At 42.8% G+C, this 23,060-nt stretch overlaps 1 protein-coding gene across 1 annotated transcript; it reads left to right on the plus strand.

The window, feature by feature from the left end:
* The first annotated feature begins 1,013 nt into the window (after positions 1–1,013).
* On the plus strand, positions 1,014–21,024 carry APCDD1 (adenomatosis polyposis coli down-regulated 1). Its single transcript, XM_010082686.1, has 4 exons — positions 1,014–1,192; positions 2,535–3,066; positions 17,654–17,975; positions 19,935–21,024. Exons 1-4 carry the CDS (start codon positions 1,113–1,115, stop codon positions 20,384–20,386), a joined length of 1,386 nt encoding a protein of 461 aa, XP_010080988.1. The 5' UTR covers positions 1,014–1,112; the 3' UTR covers positions 20,387–21,024.
* The last annotated feature ends 2,036 nt before the right edge of the window (positions 21,025–23,060 follow it).

Consider the following 23,060-nt stretch of genomic DNA (forward strand, 5'->3'; position numbering starts at 1 on the left):
GCCAAGAGGACAGCAGAAAAGGTGGAGGTGAATTCTAGGCTCTGTCCCTGGGAACGCATGTTAGTGAGACATCCCTCTCCTGAGACAGCCACCCTGGCTTTCCAGGCACACAACCAGCCCCTCCACCCCATCCCGTATTTGTTTTCGAGCCTGCTGGTTCTTAAATTCCTTCTGGGAAAGTAATACATTTTCCAACCCATTATGTAAGGTTCATATTTGTCACCTCTTAACCTCTAGATGTGTGTTTTTCTTTTGATCTGTGTTTTCCGACATATCTAAGAGTAGGCTGTGCCTAAAAGAGTAAAGACACATTCCTTCTGAAGCTACGTATTCATTTTGCTCAATTAATATTGTGTAGAGAGAGCACTGGTGGGTTTGGTATGTATACATTACTAGAAACCAAAATTACTGTGTGATGGAGATAAAATTAGCTTTTGAAATTCCTTTTCTCATTTAAAATAAAAATAGCAGAATCTGCCTTTAATTGACCACCTCAGTCATCACAGAGGCTTCCTGTGTGCAGAGGCTTTGCTTTTAATATCTGCTTTCCCTTGGCTTTAAAGAGTAGTCTTTATTTGCAACTTTATTGTAGAAGCTTTCAAATTAGAGGTGGGCTGAAACCGCAGAGTTTATGTCTGGATCTGGGTGCAACTTTCTAAAAGTTCCATGATCCAGGTTTTCAATTGTCCTGACCAGAGATTACAGAGGTGTCGATAAAATTCAGGTTCAGAGCCACATCTTCTGGGTGTGGAAATGCAACACTTTGGTTCAAGCCCTTCTCCTCAGTGTATTTCATAAAGCAAATTTATTTAGTGGATTATTAGTGGGCTGACAGAGAGGAAGAGCTTCCCATATTTAATTTTTTTTTTTAGATGAGAAAAGAAATGTAAACAGTACTTTCCTAGACACATAATATTGTCATTCAATACAAGGTGTTCATAACCACCTTTATTGTGCTGAAACCCTTCTCAGCAGAGTCTCACGATAATTTACACTTTTCTATCACAGGGCTGGGAGAAGGTTCTGCTCTTCTTCACCCGGACAGCAGGTCCCACCCTCGATCTTTGGAGAAGAGTGCATGGAGGGCTTTCAAGGAGTCACAGTGTCATCATATGCTGAAACACCTTCACAATGGAGCCCGGATCACTGTGCAGATGCCTCCCAATATTGAGGGACACTGGGTCTCTACTGGGTAAGGAAAGACAAAACAAGATGCTTGAGTGATATATGTGGAAGAGAAGAGGTGAAGGAAGTAGAGAGGGAAGGAGGAATATCCCCACTTTAAGCAGCAGGGGAGATGCTTTCTTTAATATGGTGATGCTCTAAATTCCAGATGCTTTCTATATGCTTATGTACAAAAGGAGAAGGAGTGGCATTATGTACATTAGAATAGCATGCTATAAAGCTGTCTTGATGAATCAATTTATAGTCTGGATTTTAAACAGCATGCTGTGAAATATATTTAAATCTCTTTCTGAATAGGAAGGAGCCCAAAAAGTTGCCAAAATGGATGCCTATTCAAACATAACATTGTACTATCTTTGACTACATGCATTAGATCCATTGAATGGGTCCTTATTTTCAGAGCATGTGTCTACCACAGGTTTTATTAGCAAAAGAAATGAAGAAGCTGTGTTTCACCAGTTCTGTTACTCTCTATACATGGTGACTTTTAATTCAGAGAGCTGTTTTGCTTTCTGTGTCTCAGCAGGTAATATTGACATGCTTATTTGAAGTGACTTGCAGTAGGGAAGACTTTTTTTTTCAATAGAAAGGAGTGTATTTATGTTAAGCAGTATGGATGTGACAAGGGGGACAAGTTTAAAGGCACAAAAGGACTTTCTACAGGAAAGGGAATTTAACTGCCATTTACACCTTTAAAAAAAAAAAAACCACAAAAAACACAAACCCTGAATACTGCATGGTCCAAATTCAAGCCAAATAGAAGTTTTGCAGTAATGGTCAGAAGTTTGCATTCACTGCCACCCCTGTTGACAGTCTGAGTGGAAAGCTGAGGACATGATCCTGCACGTCCTCTGCAGACCAGAGCTGATGGAGCTCCACTGAGAAGCTTGTACAGCAGCTGAGAAGCCAGTTCTTTGTACTGTTCTGTGGACGTTTGGCATTTCACTTTCTGATGCTGTTGGTCCTTTTGCTAAATCTGCCATGCAAGAGAGAAGAATAGATGTTTAATAAGCTGCTACTTTTTTCAGAGAAGAATTGAGTCACATAGGAGTCCCTAGACAAAAAGGAAAAGCAAAACATGACTAAAAGTATTTAAACTTACAAAGATAAAGCCCTTAGTTAGATATGATAGCCATGAAGCAGTATATTAATAACAACATAACAGCAGAGGAAATTGTTGGTTAATTGACAGGCCACAGATGCCTAGCTCCAATTTACTCCCGTTCATGCCAGAGGGACATCAGCACCCAAGTATCTCTGTGGACCCATGCAGTGTTGCTCAGTCTTGTAACCTGTAGTATACATACCTTGCTAAAATTTTGTTTCCATCACTTTCTGTCTTCCCACAGCTGTGAAGTTAGAGCAGGCCCAGAGTTCATCACAAGATCTTACCGGTTCTACCACAATAATACATTTAAGGCCTACCAGTTTTATTACGGTGGCAATCGCTGCACAAACCCTATCTACACATTAGTTATACGTGGCAAAATACGTCTCCGCCAAGCATCTTGGATCATCAGAGGGGGTACCGAAGCTGATTATCAGCTACGCAACGTACAGATCATATGCCACAATGAAGCAATAGCCAAAAAATTAAGTGAGTTGGTGAACCATACATGTCCTGGATTTATACCAGAAGATAGTCCCTGGGAGCAGGACGTGAGCTACGATTTGCTGAGAGAAGAGAATGGCTGTGAATGCACCAAAGCTCTGAATTTTGCCATGCACGAACTCCAGCTGATCCGGGTGGAGAAGCAGTACCTGCACCACAATTTAGACCACCTTGTGGAGGAGCTGTTTCTCGGGGACATTCATACTGATGCAACTCAGAGGAGGTACTATCGGCCCTCTAGTTACCAACCTCCTCTTCAAAATGCCAAGGTACGTATGTGTGTATATGCCCTCTTTTTAAGATACTAAGTGACAAAGCCCATGTTATTCAGCTCTTCTGATTCAGTGCACTAGTGTAATCTAAAATGTAGATGTGGCTCTAAAAGAAGAGGTAGATTGCACCCTGACAGATGATGCAGCCAGTTAAAAAAAGGTCACGGAGCATATTTCTTGAGAATAGTAAATATTCTGTGGTTTTTCTGACTGCATCAAATGTGCTAAAAGCAGTCTGATGAACTAAGGTTAATAAAGGCCACTCTGAAGATGGAATCAAAGACTTGTATGCAGAGGTAGGAGTGCTTGGCTGGGACTATGGACTAACAGCTGAGAAGAAAGCAAGCTTGATACAGGACTGAGAAAGGAGAAGAGAAACAGGCATCAGTATAACTGCAGGAGTGCCAGGGAGAGAGGAAATCAAATTGTATCAGCATATGGAGGCTGGGTGATCCATAACCTGAAGAGAAAGAGGAAATTGGAAGGTAGACACATGAAAGGGGCAGCATGAAGGGAAAAAAACTGATGGGCTGTGCAGGTTATGGATCCAGACACAGGCACACACATTAATGAAATGAAAAACAGGTGAATTTTGAATGGGGCTCTAATTCCATTAGACAATTCAGTTTCCAAAGGGGCCTCAAAGTGCCCTCAGCTTCATTGGGAACTGATCAACATGTAGAAAGTTAAATAAAAATCAAACAGGAAGAGTAGACACCGATGGCCTGTAGCAGGAGGGCTGTCTATAGATCTTTCCTGGTGACATTTCAAAGGCAGGCAGCAATTGGAACCACATTGCCAGGTGCCGCTGCTGCCGGTGTGCTCCTGCTGGGCGCTGCCGCAGCATCCCTTCCAGCTAATGGGTTATCACCATTTTTAATCATCTCATCACAACTGATTCAAAAATCAGCTACAGGTCATCAGCAATAGCAGGAAACACAATAGGGGAAGGGAGAGTTTTGATGAGGAAGCCTTGGCTTCCCCTTCCATTCAAAACCATTTGCCCAGGATTGCGTCTGCCTGGAAACACCAAATTTCAGTGGTTCAGGATCTTACATGATCTGCCTTTAATCACTTTAATAGCCTGTCTTAGGGATAATTTTAATCCACAGTCAGTGGTGTCTCTGTATGACAGCTGCTGTTTTTTCTGTCATTCTTATGCTCTCTTCAAGTGACCAGTGACAAGTCTGCCTTTTCTTTTTTCCCAAAGTGGAGGGTTTCAGCAACAGCAGATGAACCACAGCATGTTCCTCATCAAAATGTTGGATTCAGCAATTTTACTTTTCTTTAATTAATTCAAATAAGCACATCAACTTTCTCTTTGCTTATTTGAGAGTGAGGGTTCTTTCCTAAATCTCTTCCTTGCAGGTGTTTGTAGGTACAAATTATCTGACACCAGCTATATGTTGTATCTGTTCTTGAAAATATGGTAGATCTTTTTCTGACCACTAAATCTTGATTTAATTCACCCTAGCCGATTATTTTTTTTTTTTCTGCTTAAATCTAGTTGTCTTATTATGGGCTGATAGATAACATAGTAAATGCTTACGCTTCCAACTTGTAGTAATTTCATTACACTCAGAATGATCAGGTGTGCTGTCAACCAACTTTGTAAAAATAATTTTTTTGTCCAGGTCTGCTGTAATTTTAGGACACACTGGTAATGATTTTCCTGCCTGTCTCTTCTGCTACTGTAGCATCACTTTTTCCCTCTAAAATATAATGCTCAAATTTAAGGGATTAAATCTTGCATAAGAGGTCTCTTTCTCAAACCAGGTTAACTAAATAAACTGTGAGAGCACGGAAAACTCAAATTTACCTTCACAAAGCCCACTATCTCAGGCATGATCTGAACCATTTTGACCTGAGTGGGTGACATCTCTTTGTGGAAGATAAGAGCAGCCTCAGCCTGCCCACCTGGGTCACCCTGCACACCATTATCCCGCAGTCCCCCGTGTCCAGTCAGACAGGTCCTGCCCAGGGGTACCTGTGCTTCCCAGGGGAAGCTTCTGTATCATATATTTACAAGAACTGGGGAAGAAAAAAAGCAAACAAGCCAACTACTTAACCATTGGTACTTGTGAAGTACAGTGCTTCCAAATAAGATTTTTGGTAGCCATGCCTTGGCAGAGACTGAATCTTGAGGCTGATTCTATGACACTGGAGGCCCGTTCTTAAGAGTACTCTTGGCTATGGGAAGTGCTGTTACTATAGAAAACACAAGGTAACTCTGAGTACACCAAAATATGTACAGATTCCAGCTCTCTGTGATTAAACTGCTGTAGTTTAATAAATGGGGGCCCCAGGTCCTGACTTGCAGGCCACTGCTTGACTTCCAGTTTGGCCAGTTACAACTTCTGTGATACCTCTGTTTCTCCTCCAGCTTTTGCCTGCACAGCCTGCTTGGCTCTCGTAATGTATATATACAGCATCTGGATTGCTGGGACACCAGTCTCAGCTGGAGCCTTCAACAGCAAAAGATGCATACATTTAACAAAAGGTTTAAGTGTAACAGCGCAGCTTCTCCTTGTGTTTTTTGCTAGTTTCCTTTTGCTCGGATTTGATGTGAGATTTCTTTTTTTCTTAAGAGATGTTGGGCGTGCTGATACTAGGTTTTCAGCATGATATAAATAACAATACCCCTAAAAAATGAACCTTTGCCTCTGCTGCCATGAAGGACGTCTGGGTGTTGGTTTGCACCTAACCATGAAGTTCTCTGTACCAACAGGTTCACAACCTGGTCATCTGGCCTGACCTAGTGTTTGCCAAATGTAGGAAGAATAGTAAGAGAGGTGCTTTTTTTTTTTTTGCCTTTTTTTTTTTTAAAGTTCAGGCAAACATACCGCTGAAAGGTTACAACCCTTCTTCTTTGAACTCTTTTCCTTTTCTAATTGTTGCTCCACTGGGACCCAGCTGAAAATGAGTTTAAATGCTAAATTGAGTTTAAAACTACAAGTCACAGACTCCTCTGGAAACTGGACACCATGAGTAAATAGAAACATTAAATCAACTTGTTTTTTTAAGGTTTCTACAGTCATACCAAGAGGTTGGGGAGGCCAGGAAATTGCTTCTGAAGTGAATCAGGTGTATTGTGTGGAATCTTTCATTTAAGGCTTTTTTCATTTCCTTTTTATTTATTTTTATTTTAAACTTATAAAGGCCTGCCTAAAATAAGTTAAGAGGATTCACATTTTGAGTTAAATTTATAGTTAAGCCTCTATATAGAAGAAAGTTCCAGCCAGCTCAAGAGTTTACACAGCCTGTAAGTTGGATGTGGTAGCCACATTCATTACTTATGTGGTTGAAATGAATGGTAATTAAAAGCAAATGATTGCTGGATATGTTAGGAATACCAAAGCTACATGCCCAGGACTTTAAACAAATAGAATTGGACCTACTCCAGGTTCCTGCAGCAATTTCACCACAGGATGGTAAATCAAAAGGGCTGTCCAAAAACCAGACAGCTTTATGCTGAGCTACAAATCTGAATAAATTCATAGATTACCGTATCTCAAGTGTTCATATAAAATCAGGGAGCTTTTGAAAATACATGTCATCTCTTAAGGCTTTACAAATTCTCTTAGATAAGAGCATACCTTAAACAAATTCCTCCTGTAAAATACGTGGAAGTTCTTGACTGCAGCTGATGAATAGGTCACTGTATAGATTTATGTTAGTGGTCCTCTAGCTTTGCTCAAGGTATCAATTCTGACTTGCTGATGAATGGGACTGAACATCTTTGATGTCTCTTGATGTTGCAAATTTATCAAGGGATTCAAGGTGTTGTACATTCTTTAGCCAGCATGAGAGAGCACATGGTTGGAAGTGCCAGGATGGGGGAAGTGCTTGGCCATCATCATGCCTATTATACAACATATTCCCAATTAGGACAACACCAAGGAGGCTGGCTGATTGATCATAAAATCTCACCTTATTTATGAATGCATACAGGAACTTGTAGCATAGAGGAAGGCTTGAATGCAGTATTAATTCACTATGTGGACAGACAGAAGATGTTTTCAGAGAGATCCACTCTAAAACTACAGGAAATGCGTACAACACAAATACTGGGATGCTTATTTCACATGTAGTTGCCACATCAATAGTGCTTTGTAAACAAAGAACTCCTTGTGCTATTTTATTGTCTGACAGAGTAACAGGAAAGACCAGAATAGGGCTGTGATGGCCAGTTGTCCTAGTTAGATCGTTATTCAGGAGTAAGGCTGGAGAGGTCTGGAACATCACAAGATGCCTAAAACATACTATGATAACCTTCTTTCTGCCTTTGCCATGCTCAAACACTGGCTGGCCACACACTTTCAGTAAGACATTTTAACCTGAAAATGCAATTCCAATGGATCAATTCTCTACTAGAAGTTTATTTGCTGCTGGGAGCTGACTTCCAGCAGCATCTGGCATTTGAAGCTGATACAGATTCAACATATGGAGACTGGTGCTTGGGCTCTGCTTTAGCCAGGCAGTGAAAGAACAAAGCGTACAATTTTTTTGGTGCTTTTGAAAATTTGGGTCTTCATCACTTTGAAGCTCAGTGACTTCATCTGTAGGGGAATGCTATGTACTTGAGGGCCCCCAGGGAAACGCGAGCATTAAGTTAATGAATAGATGTTAAACATGTGAAGCGCCTCAGAGAAATATGCCAAACATTATCTCAACCAAAAAGGGTAATTTTGGATGACAAAACTCGTTTGTTTGCCAGAGTAGTGCCACTGGACTTCCAGATTAAGCCAACACTTGAAGAGTTTCTTTTTTTCATTATTACTTGCAGAAGACTCTTGGTTACCAAAATTATGAAGGGAGCGAAGAAAGAACATCCAGAAGAATGTTCAAAGAGGTTAATTCCAGGTTTATGAACAATAACAGTGCATGTGATGCCCTGCAGAGATAAGAGAAGCAAACAGCTTCTAGCTGAGCCTGGTCCTTGCAGCGCCCAGAAGCGCTGTTGGCTGTGCCCTTGCAGAAGAGTGCTCCTTTGAAGATGCCCCTTCACGCTTACTGCCTACACCAGCATTAGTGCCAGCAAGGGCTGAAGCAAAAGGTTCTTTTTCACTCTCTGTGTGAACCTTCAAAAGCTAAGCATCGCTTTTAAAACCCTATTCATGTTTGTTGACTTAACTATCACTATCTGTTCTGCAAACTGCAGTAAAAGCCTGCCCCAACACAAATACAGTACCAGGGATCAAAATATACCACTATACCATCCAGCAAAATAAAACATGGGCCTACAGATCAACTCAACATACGTACGTAAGCTACTGACACCTTCCTTGTTGTTGGCATCTAACCACAACTGCTTCATCTCTTGTAGGAGGGGAGGGAGGACCTACTGGTAATATTGCTACATGGTTCGGAGGGCTATATCGGTTGCTTTTTGAAGGCGCAACAAACACATAAGGCAGCTGTATTTTGGAATACTCTGTTCCTGAAGATGGACATTCAAGCTGTCCTTTTGGGTCTTTCAGGAATTTTTTTGTTGATACTTCCCAAAATATTCATGTCACCATAAATCAGTATTTTAATAGGATAGATGACATACAAGGACATTCATCTGAGAAAAAGGACAGTTTTCTCTTTGTTCTTGTTTTTTGCCCAGGTTAAAGCAGTTTATATCAGGAAAGAACAACCAGAAGACTTTTGCATTTCAAGTTGGTTGTGTTTATTTCAGTTTTATGCAGCATTGTGAAACAGTATCAACATCATAGATCAGACAGTTGTGTAATGGTAGTGCCTTCAGATTCCTTCACTATCTTTCCCTTCATGGGAGCAGTTAATAAAAACCATTCCTCAATATCTTAAAATATATGGTATGCATTTGTAGATAAATCTGAATATATTTCCACCCTCCTTCCTGCTTGCAGCTCCTCTGTTCCTCACCAAAAGAAATCCCAAACTGACAACCCTGCAAAGGAGTTACCACTCTCTCCAGCATTTCACTTGCTTCAAGATTTTTAATTAAAGTTTTAAATCTTTGTTATTCTTCATTCCCTTTGGCAGGCTGAATTATAACTGTGTCAACTGTGCTTGTCAACTCCCCAGAGCCAGCCTAAAGCACATTAGCCAATTTAGCTTCATATGAGGTCATGGAAAGCCTGCAAATTATCACTTTTGTGGTAGAGAGAGATTGTAGCTGTTTGTTGAAGTGTTGTCCTGGTCTGTAGTTATCTAGAGCAGTGGAGGAGCAGAGCTTGATACTATGCTGAGCAATTCATAAAAGTGTCCCTTCTGTGGACTGGGCTCCTTGGCAGTGCGAGGCAAAGCCATCCAAGTTTTTTTGTTGAGTTGGAAGCATTTCCTTGAATTTACGTTCACCCAAGGGTTTCCATTTCCACTCATCCTGGGAGCACGCAGTTACTAACAGTAAGACCTGGCACCTAGTTTTCTCAGGTGGTGAGGTTTAAAGCCCCCTGACCAGGCATGCCTCATTCCAGTCCCATCTAGCCCTTCCTGTGACACTTGGTGTTTGGGTGGGTGTGAGAGATCATTGCAAAGCATGGCTTTTCTCTCCCCTCTTCTTCGGTGCTTTCCCTCATGGCTATACATGCATTCACATGGCAGGGGTTTCCTAACCCAGCTTTCGTGATTGTTGGACCCTATAAGATCCTGGGCCGCCAGTTAGGTCTGTACTGCACATGCAGTTCAGGGCTGAGCCTGCACTTGAGGAGATTCGATGCCACTGCTATGGGGCCCATCCAGTGACATTGCAGAGCCAATGTCAGACAAGCTGGCTGCAGGATCCACCCTAAAAGGGAAACCCCTGATGCAAAACCAACATGACCTTGTCAGCAACCAGAGCCTGGGCTGCCTCGTGTGGGCTCCACAGCTTGGTCAGAAGCATCTTCCCCACAGATCGGAGGGTGCAGAGGTAGCCAGGGTGGGCACTGGGGCTTTTGCTAGCCCTTACTTCTCATGGCACCATATAGATGCAACCTTTCCTCCTTTTCCAACCATGAATGAGACCTGCTTCTTGCCACACACCGGTAAGCAGTGAAACTCAGGGCTGGCCAAAGGTGGGTTTCTATCAGCTGAGAACCTGTCTCTTCCAAACAAGCTTCCCACCCTACAGCCACCAGCACAGACATGGGGACTCAGCAGAAGTAGAGTGTTGTAGAAATATTATTAATGTCAGTACATGACTTAATAAGGCAGGATATTGCTACAGAAATGTGAAATAAATGACTTCAGCATGATATTATCGTAACTAAGCAGAGGGGTTGGTGGTGGTGGCAGCAGCCCTTGAGGAGAGACCGGGCCCAACTGGCAATGGTGTGGGGGACAGGGAGGGTAGAGTGTACTTAGAGTAGCCACATTGGGTATCTGGGTTTGAATAAAATATTAAAGTTGAAAGACCTGAGCCCCAAGAGAGGTGTTACAGAAAGAAGCCGCTGCTCTGCCAAGGGTTTTGGTCTGACACTGGCATTGCTGGGGGGGGGGGGGGGGGCGGGCAGAGGAGAGCAAGGAGGAGTCCAAAGGCAGCCCAGCCGATTGCAAAGAGCATGTGCTTTTCCATCTTGCTGAGGTGACACCGATACCTGAATCTCTTAACCAGGTTAAGGAATAGGAAGGATGCGTCCACTGTGCAGTAGCTCCAGATAAAAAGACAAGGAGAGATTATTTCTCCAGTTACTTTGGGAAACTGCTGCATAATTTCATGCAAGTTTAAAGACTTTTCAGATGTCAAACAAACTGCTACTGAGAAAACTAATCAGGTTCACCACTTCTCCAAATTGTCCACTGCTTTTACTTAGCTTGGGTCAGCTCTGAACAGCAGCAGTCCCATGTCTGCCCCAACATCCAGCCTCCAGTAACAGGAGTTGCCATATTTTTGGATTATTTGGGAGCTTACTACACATTGTTACGCTCTATGGTTTTGTCTTCTTAATGTGTCTGGTAAAATACCAACTATCTGCAACTATAAAAGATGATAGAGAGAGCCTGTCAGAAAATGGTCAAAATTATCCTTTAAAAATACCAAAAAGTCCCCTAAAAATGCTTTTCTCATTTTTTGAAGAGAAGCATTTACTTTTCAGAGAAAAATTGAGTACAGGAAAACAAAATTTTGCTTTGCATCTCTCTTCCTCCAGACTATGTATCCTCAATGAGATATTGTTCCATGTCCTTTTTAAAATAAGAATCTAATGAAAAATATCACATTAATTTTTCAGGCTGTTCTGCTAAGAATGCACTGCATCTGTCAGACTCTAAGTAGTCTGAGCAGTGAATCTTCCTTAAAAACCAGTAAGTTATAGATGAGATAATGTTGATTTTCCATTATGTAAATAGCCAAATATCAGAATAGTCATCTATTGTAATTCTACAAGAGAAGAGTTGAGTTAGTTACAATTTGAGCTGTTTCAGACAAATAGTGGTTTAAAATTTTTTGATTGAGATACAGATACATTTTCAGGATATAAAGAATAGATAGATACAGGAGAGAACAAAGTATGTTTGAACAAGGTGTTTAGTTGAAAATAACTATTTTCAGCCTCCTCTTTACTATTAGTGCTTGTTTGTTTTGTCCCTAAATACAACTTGCAGTATATCCTGCAGGTCCTCTCCTTGATATTAAGCATTGATTTCAGCTTCTGCTTGAGCCATAAGGAAAGGGTAGATTTTCTGTAAATTTTGAGAACTGTTTGGTCCATAGATGTCTTATTCTGTAACAACAGCATCAAAATACAAAGATGTTAAAAGAAAACTAGAACAGCTTCCAAAAATGTCTTTCTAGCTATTATTCAAAGCTCATTTCACCATTGCTCAGAGAGTATGCCAGTTGTGTGATAGTTTTTTGGCCTGGGCCATAAAAGACACTATGAATTTATTAGAGGCAAATTAGTCCTATGCAGCCATAGAATCCCATAGAATTTAAGATAAAATTAATCTATGCTGAGAGGGTGTGGTGGGTTAACCTTAGCTGGATGCCAGGTGGCCACCAGGCCCCTCTATCACTCCCCCTTCAGCAAAATAAAGGGAGAGAATAAGATGAAATACTTGTAGGTCAAGATAAAAGCAGTTTAATTAAAGCAAAGGCCAAGGCCATGCACAAAAACAAAAGGAAAACAAAGATGTTATTCTCTACTTCCCCTCAGTAAGCAATGCCCAGCCTCTTCCCGGGAAAACAGAGCTTCACTCTGTGCAGCAGCTGCTCCTGAAGACAAACACAGTAATAAACACCCCCATCCTCCTCCCTGCCCTGGGCTTTTATGGCTGAGCTGAGGTCACATGGTATGGAACAGCCAATCCGGGTCAGCTGTCCTGGCTCCGCCCCCTCCTAAGGTGTGTTATCAACACCCTGCTGCCTGCTAGGGCAACACTCAGCACTGGGAGGGCTGCTGTGGGGATATAAACCCAGTGCAGATTGTTTGTGTTTCTGACTATCCACGTCAATTGGGAAAAAGATCAAGGAACCTCATCCTTGTTTGCTTTTTTATTAGAAACGTCCCTTCTTGGCTTCCATAGCTCTCTGGCCCTGTTACCCCTTCAGCTGAGGCAGCAGGAGGGAGGGATAAGGAAAAATGTTCGTGGAAATTTTCAGATCACAAGCTATTTTCTCTTCAAGTACAAGAACTGAGTTTCCAGCCAGAGATCCAGGCTTATTTCAGTCCACATGGCCTCATGGATTAATTCAGAAGATGGCTTTAAAGGGTGAGGAGTTGGGACACCATACATTCAGCACTGCAGAGCTGCAAGGAGGCACCCTTCATGGGAAGGGATCTTCCAGTCGTTGAGCAGCAGCCATTTCAGGGGCTGGTCCTTTTAGCAAAACCCCACTATTAAAAGTATTGCATTGTACACCTAAGATAATCAAAACATAGAACAGATGTTCATCCTGTCCACTGCTCATTTTATTGCTTTTTAGTTTATGTCATACCCAAATGAGCTTTTTATTAGAGAGTACTTAATCATGTTTGGACTCGAATGTCCTGTGCCTCTGTTCCCTATTTTCTTTGAACGTCTGTTTTTAGAAAATAATCTTTCCCTGAGACACATGGAAAGGGAGTGATTTGCAAAGCCTCAGTTAGTGTAACTAAGAGCCAAGAGCAGCTGACCTGAAAAAGCAACAGTGAAAAATACAGTCAATTGTTAAACATAATTAAGTCCAATTGCCTCATAAGAAAACTAGATCTTTCTCTCATCCACTACTTGGACAAAAATCATACTGAGGGAGTTTATATGTGGCATATTCTTCTGCAAAGAAGTTCGTAAATCTGTGAAGATAGTATCAAAGAAAAAAAAAAAAAGAGGTTTATGTAGGCTTAGATTCAAGTGCTGGTCTCAGGGAAGTGCTGCATTCAGGGTACGGCCATATGAGGTCCCTGAGCCAACCTGTGAAAGGGATACTTCTGCCTCCCTCCTCACCACTCCAATCTCTCCCTGCCCCACTCACTGTTCATTGCAAAAAGTACCCATTCGCCTCAGCCCCTTCATCCGGACACACCATGAGTAACTAGAAGGCAGGCAGGCTGGACACTTCTCAGCCGTGAAACTGGCCAGACCTTCAGAGCTGGTGCAAGTCCCTTGGAATCAGAAGGGCTGCACAGAGTTATAGCAGTTCAGGACCGCAGAGGTCCAAGAGCCAGATGAGATAAAGACAAGTGTTTTTACTGATGAGCTTCATGCCAATTTCTGTGAGTTAACTTGGACTTTCCTTGAGCTTGCCCAAGGAGTCATCTCCACCCACAATGCAATGGGATCCAGCACAGCCACACTGTGTGAGTTTTGTAAGTTTTGGGAAGTATCTCCTTCTTGTGTCTCAAGATATGAACCCATCTCTGATATGGAGGAAGGGACTGTTCATAGTTAAGTCTTTGATTTTTTTCCACTATGGAACTCTGTGGACCTTCTTCTCCCCAGTCTGCTGCTGGTCACAGACAAAGGACTAGGCAGCTGCAGGTGTGACTGGTCTGCCCCTTCTACACTTCCAGTATGATGGAGAAAACATAATACTCCCTGCCCAGCATCAGTCTTGACTCATAATACCTTTGTTTTTTAATGTTGTAGAGGAAAGATTAAACCTAAAATCACCACTAGAAGAACAGCAAAAAGAATATTTATGCTTGATAGTCTGCCTTGGTCAAAAAAGTCAAAAAATAATGTTGCTGCAAATAGGATTGACTACAGATCTCCTTCTTGTCCATCCACTAGAACTGAGAAGCAACAGAGGGATCCCACCCTTGGCCAAGGGTGACCAAAAAGACAACAGGCTGGGTTTCTGTTTGTTTTTCTTCATATTTTGAACAAGAGCAACAGAAAACAGTGGTTCCCAGGTTAAATTGCCTTGGCTTACAAACTGATTGTGGAGGACAGGCTCCTGAGAGGATAATGTGAATTTAAACCAAACCACCGCAGCTGGCCCATGCTGCTCTGCCAGGGTCTCCTCTGGGAGATCATAAGAGCTTTCAACTTCACTTCAGTACAAAAGGGACTGTAAAGCTACGCTTAGTTTTGTAACATTGGGACAGCCACACTGGAGAAACGAGTGCTTGATAGACACAAGCATCTTCCACCAAGCAGTCCCTCATTCTGGATCACTGCAGGTGTCTATGCAAGGCAGAACTGGCATCTTTTGGATGCTGATCTCCAAGGAGAAAAACTTTTTTTTCTATTAGACTCCAAAAATGTGTGCTTCTTTGGTGCTTTGATTGGCAGTGAATGGAATCACACACCTCCTCTGACAGTTTTCTTGCAGCACCAACAGTGCTGCACGGAACACTCAGCTCCTTGCATGTCCGTTCATGGCCGGAGCTCAAGGGAAATGGGGAGGCTCTGCTGCTGCCCAAGACTTGCCAAGACAGTCTACACCCTTCCCCAGCACCCACTCATTTCCTAGTCATTTATAAGTCATCTGCCCCCCAGCAATCCCAAGCAGCAAACTGCCCAGTAAACCAGAGTGCTTTCTGAAGAAAAAAACTGACATCCTCTGAAGAGCACTAGGGGTTCAACAGACTGGTTTCATAAGTCACAAACAAGCTTGCAGCTAAAACCTGGTGAGATTTTATGACAGGCAAGAGGAAGGTGGACACTGGACTTCTGTCAGATTGTATTTGAAGGTTTGTTCCAGGAATAGAGCTACACTTTTTTTTAACAATAATTATTATTATTATTTTATTTTTAATCATGTTCAGGCCCCTGAAATTTCTGTCTGCTTTCTGACAGCTCAGTGTCTTTATTTAGCCTCCTACCAGTCCTGTCCCAAACAGAAGAGCTGTAATGGTCTGTGTTTCTCTGAAATGAAGTTAAGTCACACAGGAAGGTCACACAAGAAATCTACAGGAAAATAGAAAACCAGACTGAATCTTGGTTCCTCTCTTGACCATCAGAAAATCCAAACCAAAATTTGCAGTCTCAGAAAATGGCCCAGTTTCACAGTCCTTATGCATTTTCTGTGCTTTCAGTGTCCAGCAGAACCAGATGTTTTGCACCAGCCTCTGCCGTCAGTACTATGGCACAAATGTATGCTAACATCACCAGCTGCAGTTAAATTACTCAATTAAATGCCCTTTATATTTTCACTAAGATACCAATGGGCCTTGCACCTGCTTGCAGAATTAGGCTGAAAAACTTATCTTAAAAATAGTTAACAAGCTCCACAGAGAGAAAGAACTACATCCACTTTAAGAGCATGCTGACACATGGTTCCCAGAAGACCACATGTTTTGGCGTGGAAAGACCCTCTGGAGGTCACCAAGTCCAACCTCCTCCTCAAAGCAGGGCTGTTGACCACCACTGATTCAGATCAACATGAGCTACATCATTTATAGTTATTTTGCACAGACTATTGTTCTACATCCCTGGGACTTTTCATTGATTTCACTGACTTTTGGTGTCTATCTGGTCTGGGACCAAACATAAACCCTGTTTAATATGTGTGAAATGTACATTGATTCTCTGAAGCTACCTGCAGTTGTATAATCAGACAAACTCAGGGCACTGATGGAGGCTGTGTAAATGTTGCCCCCGAAGTGTGCCGTGAGCTGAAGGCAGGGAGTGGAGAAATGCTGACTCCATAGCAGTTCACATGGACTTCAAAGTATGAGCCATGAATATGAGCATTTACCTTAAGGAGGGAGCTCAGAGAAAACTCAGAAAAGAGGGCTGTAAAGGGGCGGAAAGAAAAAGTATTCGTGAAAATCTCTCTTCCCAACGGCTGTGTGGGGAGCTTCCACTCTTGAGTGGGTACACTCTGAATTGCACCTCAGGAAAACACCTTGCAGCTTGGACAAGGTGGATGTGAGTGACCCCCCAGTGCATCCCCTTGTCTCTAGGAGGGATCGAGTGTCCTTGAAAGATGAAGGTACAAGCTGTCTGTGTGGTCTTTGCCTTTCACTCTGCGTACAAGCCAGCTTACAGCCCAGAGTGCAGCCCCTCCGCACGTCACCAGCCAACCAGAGATCCCAAGATGTAAGCAGACAGCACATCACCAACCCAAAACAGGCACCAGGAGAACAGAAAACACTTATCCCTTTATCTTGTGGGGTGCCATTTATTCTTCTTGATCTAATTATTTGTCATCAATGACGTGGGCTAAAAAATTAGTTTCATAATCCTTTATTGGTCCATAAAATTTACTTCAAGGTTTAGCAGAACAAAGACAAATGCTAATGCTGCCATCTCTCCTGTCATTGAAAAATGCAAAATGCAGTTTGAAGAAAGAATAGCTAGGCCAAAGTCTTTTGCCAAGAAGAGAAAACATTGCAGAGGTGGAAACAGGTAGCCTTAGGAAAAATGTCCAGGTCTCTGTAGTTTCATTTTCTGATGTCAGGAGGTGGACACCTCAGCGTGAAATTCCTCCCCCTCCTGCCACGGACTTGGGGCCTGCACACCCCTCATAAGACACCCACAGCACTCACGGATGGGGCTGGGGGTACCCAGTGGCTTTAGGCTGGAGCTTGGCCCACAGCAGTGAGCTGCCACGGGGTCCGGCCAGTACCAGGGACCCCGCTCCCACTGGAGAGGGCCATAAAGCTTTCACTATGTCCAGCAGCAGCCGGCCACATCGTGCACTTCACAAGCTTGCATTAGGGCTCAGAAATGCTGAAAAGGTTTAAAATAGCTGGTTACTGTTCTCCCAGGCTGCTACCCAACTGAAAAATGTACTTAGGACACCCATGTCCATCTACGGTACCCAAAGTTAGTGACTAAAAGGAAGACAAATGCAAAACACGAGCTGAGCAAACGTATTCATTTCTAACATAAGAGTTGCCAAGTCCCTACCATAGTAAATTACCATCTACGAGCTTCTCGTATGATTTGAAGGATAAAGTCAGCCTTTTCTAGATCCAGTAGAAAGCTAAGCTAAAATGTTCTTTTCAGAGAAACGCAGGCAAGGGAATTAATCTCCTGACCCCACTCCTGCTGTGCAATCTTAATCCACACAAAACCAAATGATGCCATGTTTCCGGTGCTTTGAAGGGTGAGACCCTGCAGAATAACATTAAAAAGATAAGAAATAACAACAAATTCCTCGAAATGTTGAGCTGGTGTCACTTCAACATGAAACACACAACCTGATTCATTACCCTTTATCACAGATAATGCCTAACGAGGGTTTCTCTCTGCTTTGTTTCAGAACCACGACCACACGTGCATTGCGTGCAGAATCATCTACCGGTCAGATGAGCACCATCCTCCCATCTTACCCCCCAAAGCAGACCTGACTATCGGGCTACACGGAGAGTGGGTGAGCCAGCGCTGTGAGGTGCGACCGGAGGTCCTCTTTCTCACTCGGCACTTCATCTTCCACGACAACAACAACACCTGGGAAGGTCACTACTACCACTACTCTGACCCCATCTGCAAGCACCCAACCTTCACCATCTATGCCAAGGGACGCTACAGCCGGGGAGTGCACTCCTCCAAAGTGATGGGCGGCACGGAGTTTGTCTTCAAAGGTAAGAGTGATTTGCTATGCAGGGGGGCAGAGGTGTTCACGTAGTTATGGACCAGAGCAGAGTTTGCTTATAACGATTTGGTTGCTGATTATTTCATTCTGTTGTTATCAAGAGCTATCTGAAGTTCACAGGCATTGTGTGAATGCCCAGACAAACTATCCAGATGCATGGTTTTTCACACCACTGATGCAATACTCGCTTGATGCAGAGATCTTTAAGTACGGCATGAGAAAATAAGATTTCACATCATTAAGTCTTGGAGTCCAGTGGCCAGACTTCAAGCATCTAAGCAAAGTGTCTAAAATTAGATCTGTGTCCTAGGGCTCCTTCAGTAGAGAGAAAAAAGCACCTTCAGAAGGCATTTCAGAAGTGGTATAAATAATTTTATGTCAAAGACATAAAAATTGTAGCATGTGTCTTTTCATCAGCCTCCAAGGGGCCTAGAGCAAGTAGATTAATCTCACCACAGTGAGGACTAGGTACATCTAACCAAAACCAAATCAGCGCTCAGTGGTGACGCCACCCGGGTCCCTGCAGCTGCAAAGAGCGCCACAGCACCCTGCTCAGAAAGAGCTCAGTGGCTGTAACCACTCACACAAATAAACATCTCCAAAACACAATGTCCCACCATGACACCAGCCCCAGCAGAGCCTCTAGAAGCCCCAGGCACTCTGTGGGCTCTTCTCTTTCTTTCAGTTACCATGTGAGAAGCATAAAACTTCTTGCATGGCTCCAATTTAGGAAAGCATCTAACTATAAGAAATAATTTACTAATCTAGGATTTTCACAGGAGGCAGGAGAGAGCCTTGCCTGTCAGAACTTTTGCTCCTTAGAGCTGCATGCAGCATGATCCAGCTCAGCTCCTGGGGTAAAATCCAGTTTTTTTCTTGAATTTCTGCTCTACGGTATGCCAACTTACCTTACAGATCGAAGTAATTAATTTGGTTTTGGTAAAACTTTCAGGTTCACTTCCTATAAATTACCTTTTACACCAGCTGGGGCAAATAATGTGAACTGTAGAGCCATTGAGGTGAATGTCTGTTTATAAAACCTCAGAATAAAACTCCCAACAAATCTTACTATAAAATGAGCTGCAAGAGAACTGGGGATTTTAATCTGTAGGGAGGCATGAGAGCTGGTCATTTGCTTCTGTTTTGGTCAGCACCTATCTATTCAGATCCCTTTTTCTTGATAGGCAATGTGAAATGCACATCAGGAAAAATCTCTCTTCAACTTCCATAGGCTCATTCAGTAAAAGTAAACTTTTTAAACTTGGCTGAAAAATAAAATTTTTGTGCCTTAAACTGCTTTGAAATACAGGCAACTTAAGAAAAAGCATCTCTCTGTAGTTCAGCAATATTTTGTAATTCATGAGAAAAAGGACAGGTAATATAAGAAGATAGCACAGCTGCAGCAATTACAAATTTTCCAATTGGAACTAATTATTTCATTAGCTTTATGGAGTAACAGATGTTTAAAAATGATGAAAAATACATGATGAACAGCCCTACTTATGGATTATTACAGATGGTAATAAAACATGAGTACAGTTTTATTGTTTCCTCTTTTACCTATCTCCTAATATAGCCAGCCAGGCTTTATCTGTAAAGGATTGTCTGGAATTTATGAAAAGCTTTGCTTAATCTCTGCTGAGATACATGGCCACCAGGTTTTCTTCAACTGAGTTTGTGTGTGTGTTCTGCACAAGAAGCAGTTATGTCAAAGACGTAAAATGATGCAAATAGATTTGCTGGCAACACCTGCAATATAAAAAACAATATTTAGAATCATAGAATGGTTTGCGTTAGAAGGGACCTTAAAGATCATCCAGTTCCAACCCTCCTGCCATTTAAGAATGAACAAGAAGAGACAATTCTGATTTCATAGATACACCCCAATCCGCACATTGTCTTTGCTTTTCACCCCTCTTCTGATAGCTTCTCTCTTCCTCTCTCACAGTGAATCATATGAAGGTCACTCCCATGGATATATCCACAGCTTCTCTGCTCAACGTCTTCAACGGGAATGAGTGTGGAGCGCAGGGGTCCTGGCAAGTTGGGGTTCAGCAAGACGTCACGCACACGAACGGTTGCATCGCACTTGGCATCCGCCTACCTCACACCGAGTACGAAATCTTCAAAATGGAGCAGGATGCCCGGGGCAGGTACTTGCTGTACAATGGCCAGAGACCAAGTGACGGGTCCAGCCCTGACCGGCCAGAGAAGAGAGCCACTTCCTACCAGATGCCTTTAATTCAGTGTGCTTCATCAGTACCCAGATCTGAAGAGTCACCAGAGGAGAATAAAATAAGGCTGTATAGCAGCAGGGCACCAGAAAAATATCCCAGTGCCCCAGCTCTTGCTTTGGTGTTGTTTATTTGTACTGTGTCATATTGGGACATTCTCAGCTAGAAGTGAAAAAAACTTATTTTTCATGACTACAAAGCCAGGATTCCACCAGACTGGAGATTGTTTTTCTTCCAAAAGAAAGGGACATTTATTTTCTTGATGCACTTGAATGCCTGAGAACTGTTGTTCTTTTCCTTACTTCCCCCCTCCTCCTCGAATCCCGAACGGCACTCGTTTGATGTTTGTGCTTTGAACTTCATCCAGTCTGATCCCTGGCCTGACGTGACTGCACAAAAGTAATTGCACTTTAGGACTGCAGACTTCTGGGGGGAGGGAGGGGGTCTCATTTTAATTTCTTTTTTTTTTTTTTTTTTTTTAACTCCTGGGGTGAACATTATGATCCTGCTTCAGTCATCTCTGCCATCTTACCATTGTGGTACTCTTCTCCCCAACGCTGGGTTTCTCATCAGAATTTAGCTCTGGGGAAGGGCTCGGTGTTGTGCCAGTACTGTGATAGCAGCTGCCCCCTCTGACTTCACAGCTCTGATGTAGATATGTATATAAGGAGGAAATCCACACAGGTTTATCATGTCATTATCTCATAGCTCCTAACACAAAAAGAAACAACAAATCAACACTCCTCCAGTCAGATAGTGCTCAATGGTCAATACCTCTAATTAAAAAAATATTCCGAGTAATTTCAGCTATTTTACAACCATTAAGTTGTAAAAATAACCAGTGGTTTAGTATTTTCTTGTTCAATTTCCTTAGCTATGTAATTGCTTCAAGGCCTGCCTTTGTATCTAGCAAGTAGTTACAACCAAGCCCCCTTAAGGCCAGCCTGAAGTGGCTTTTTTTTTCTGTTGGATGCACACAGCAGAGGTAAGCTGCAGATACAAGGCTGCAGGGACCTCTGTTTTCCTATTCCTGAGGCCTTACGTACTCTGTGTGCAGTATTTGTGCCTTGGATTTTGTGTCAGCCAGGTGGACAAAGTGAAGAAGCAAGCGGGGTCTAACATGTTCTGCAATCCTATTTAGCAGCGTATTTTTAGTGATGTGATCTTACGTAGGAACAAATAAAGGGCTCCAGCAGCAAGCGCACCATGACCTTTAGCAGAGGAAAAAGCAGACAGAAACAGACCCACAGCTGAGAGACTGGACCAGTCATACAAGAGGGAGGAGCAAGAGCTGCACAAATTGCAGCAGCCCCCTCCGTTTGATCCTTGCTGGAGTGTCCCAACACAGAGCATGGTTTCACAGAGCTTAAATTAGCATTGGTTTGGGGAGACACGGCTGGCAAGGTGGGTAGGCACAGCCCCTCAGAGCATTCCTCAACAAGAGCCTGCCCTGGAACCCCTCCGGTTTCCCCCAATGGCAAATACATCCTTGTGCACACTGATGCAAATCAGAGCAGACTTTGGAGGCATGAGGGGAGATATTTAAGGCCAGCAAGGAGGGACAAGTTCATAGATGAACCACACTCCCCTGGTTTACTGGGGAGCAAGCTGAGGGCACAGCTTGTGGCATTTGGGCTGTGGCTTTCACTGATACACACACGTGTTATGGCTCGCAGGAGGAGCAGGAACCTGTGTAAGAAACATATGGAGTAAGGTCATAGTGTTTCTTCATCATGATCATCAGCTTCTAGCTGCCCACTCCAGTACTATGGGAGAAAAAAGCCTTCAATATGTTATTTTCAGCATCATAGGAAAAGTATATCTTGAGTGAGGGTCTTTCAGCTTTACATAGGTGAGTCTCCATACTGTCTGCCATAGCAAAAGCATTCTTTGAAAACAGTGACATCATGGATCTTGCTAGCAAAAACAGCAGGAAAAAGTCATCTGAGCAGGAGATGGCTGTCTGTCCCTACTGCCTCAAAGTCCATGCCGCCTTAACAGTTTTTCCAAGCTGGTATCAGCCTTGGATGTGAATTTCCTCAGGTTCACCTAGTTTTGAGAAAGTAGGAGGCAGGGGAGAAGGAACAGTATCTGCCAGGTCAGATAACATCTTTCACATTTTTTCCTGAGACAGATGAAAAGCCACAGAAAACATTACAAGTCAGGAACAGAGCTCAGGATGGCTCAGTAGTCACCAGAGAAAGTGTTCATCCATCCGTCTGAACAGATCCTCCTTCAGCCTGCTGGAAGGAGCTGAAAGCCAACTCCCCATGATGAACCAAGCCCTGTGAACAACAGCTACTCTGATGAGCATTTCCTGATGGTTTTCTGCTCCACACAGTCAAACCTACCTGAAGAGTCAGTTCTGGATCAGTTGCTGGTAAGGAGGCATCAGGAGCACAGTATTAACTAAAGGGTCAAAAAAGAGACACAATGCCTCTGAAAGACAAGCTACAAACCTGGAAGGAGTTTGATTTTCTCTAGCAGACTTGAGTTTTTTATTCAGCAGATCTACACCAGCATATCTCCAAGTTACTCAGCTATTAAAAGATAGTTAAACAAGTCCTTTCAAATGCTAGCTTTGTTTCTGACTTCTGCTCAAGACACAGGGGCACAAATGAATTCATGTTAGCCTTTATTTATGAGGGTGAGTATAGTGTGATGTTCCTCAGATCACATGAGACAAGCTTCTTCCACAACCATTAGGTTGTTAGGTGGTCTCATCTTTGGAAAAATTATCAATGGCTAGGAGTTGTCAGACCCTGTTCCTTCCCTATGCAAGTGCCACACACAACTCTGTCCCAGCCAAAACCTGCACGTGCTTGTGATGCAGGACTGAA

Source organism: Pterocles gutturalis, unplaced genomic scaffold, assembly GCF_000699245.1.
Source record: "Pterocles gutturalis isolate BGI_N339 unplaced genomic scaffold, ASM69924v1 scaffold52534, whole genome shotgun sequence".
Lineage (NCBI taxonomy): Eukaryota > Metazoa > Chordata > Aves > Pterocliformes > Pteroclidae > Pterocles > Pterocles gutturalis.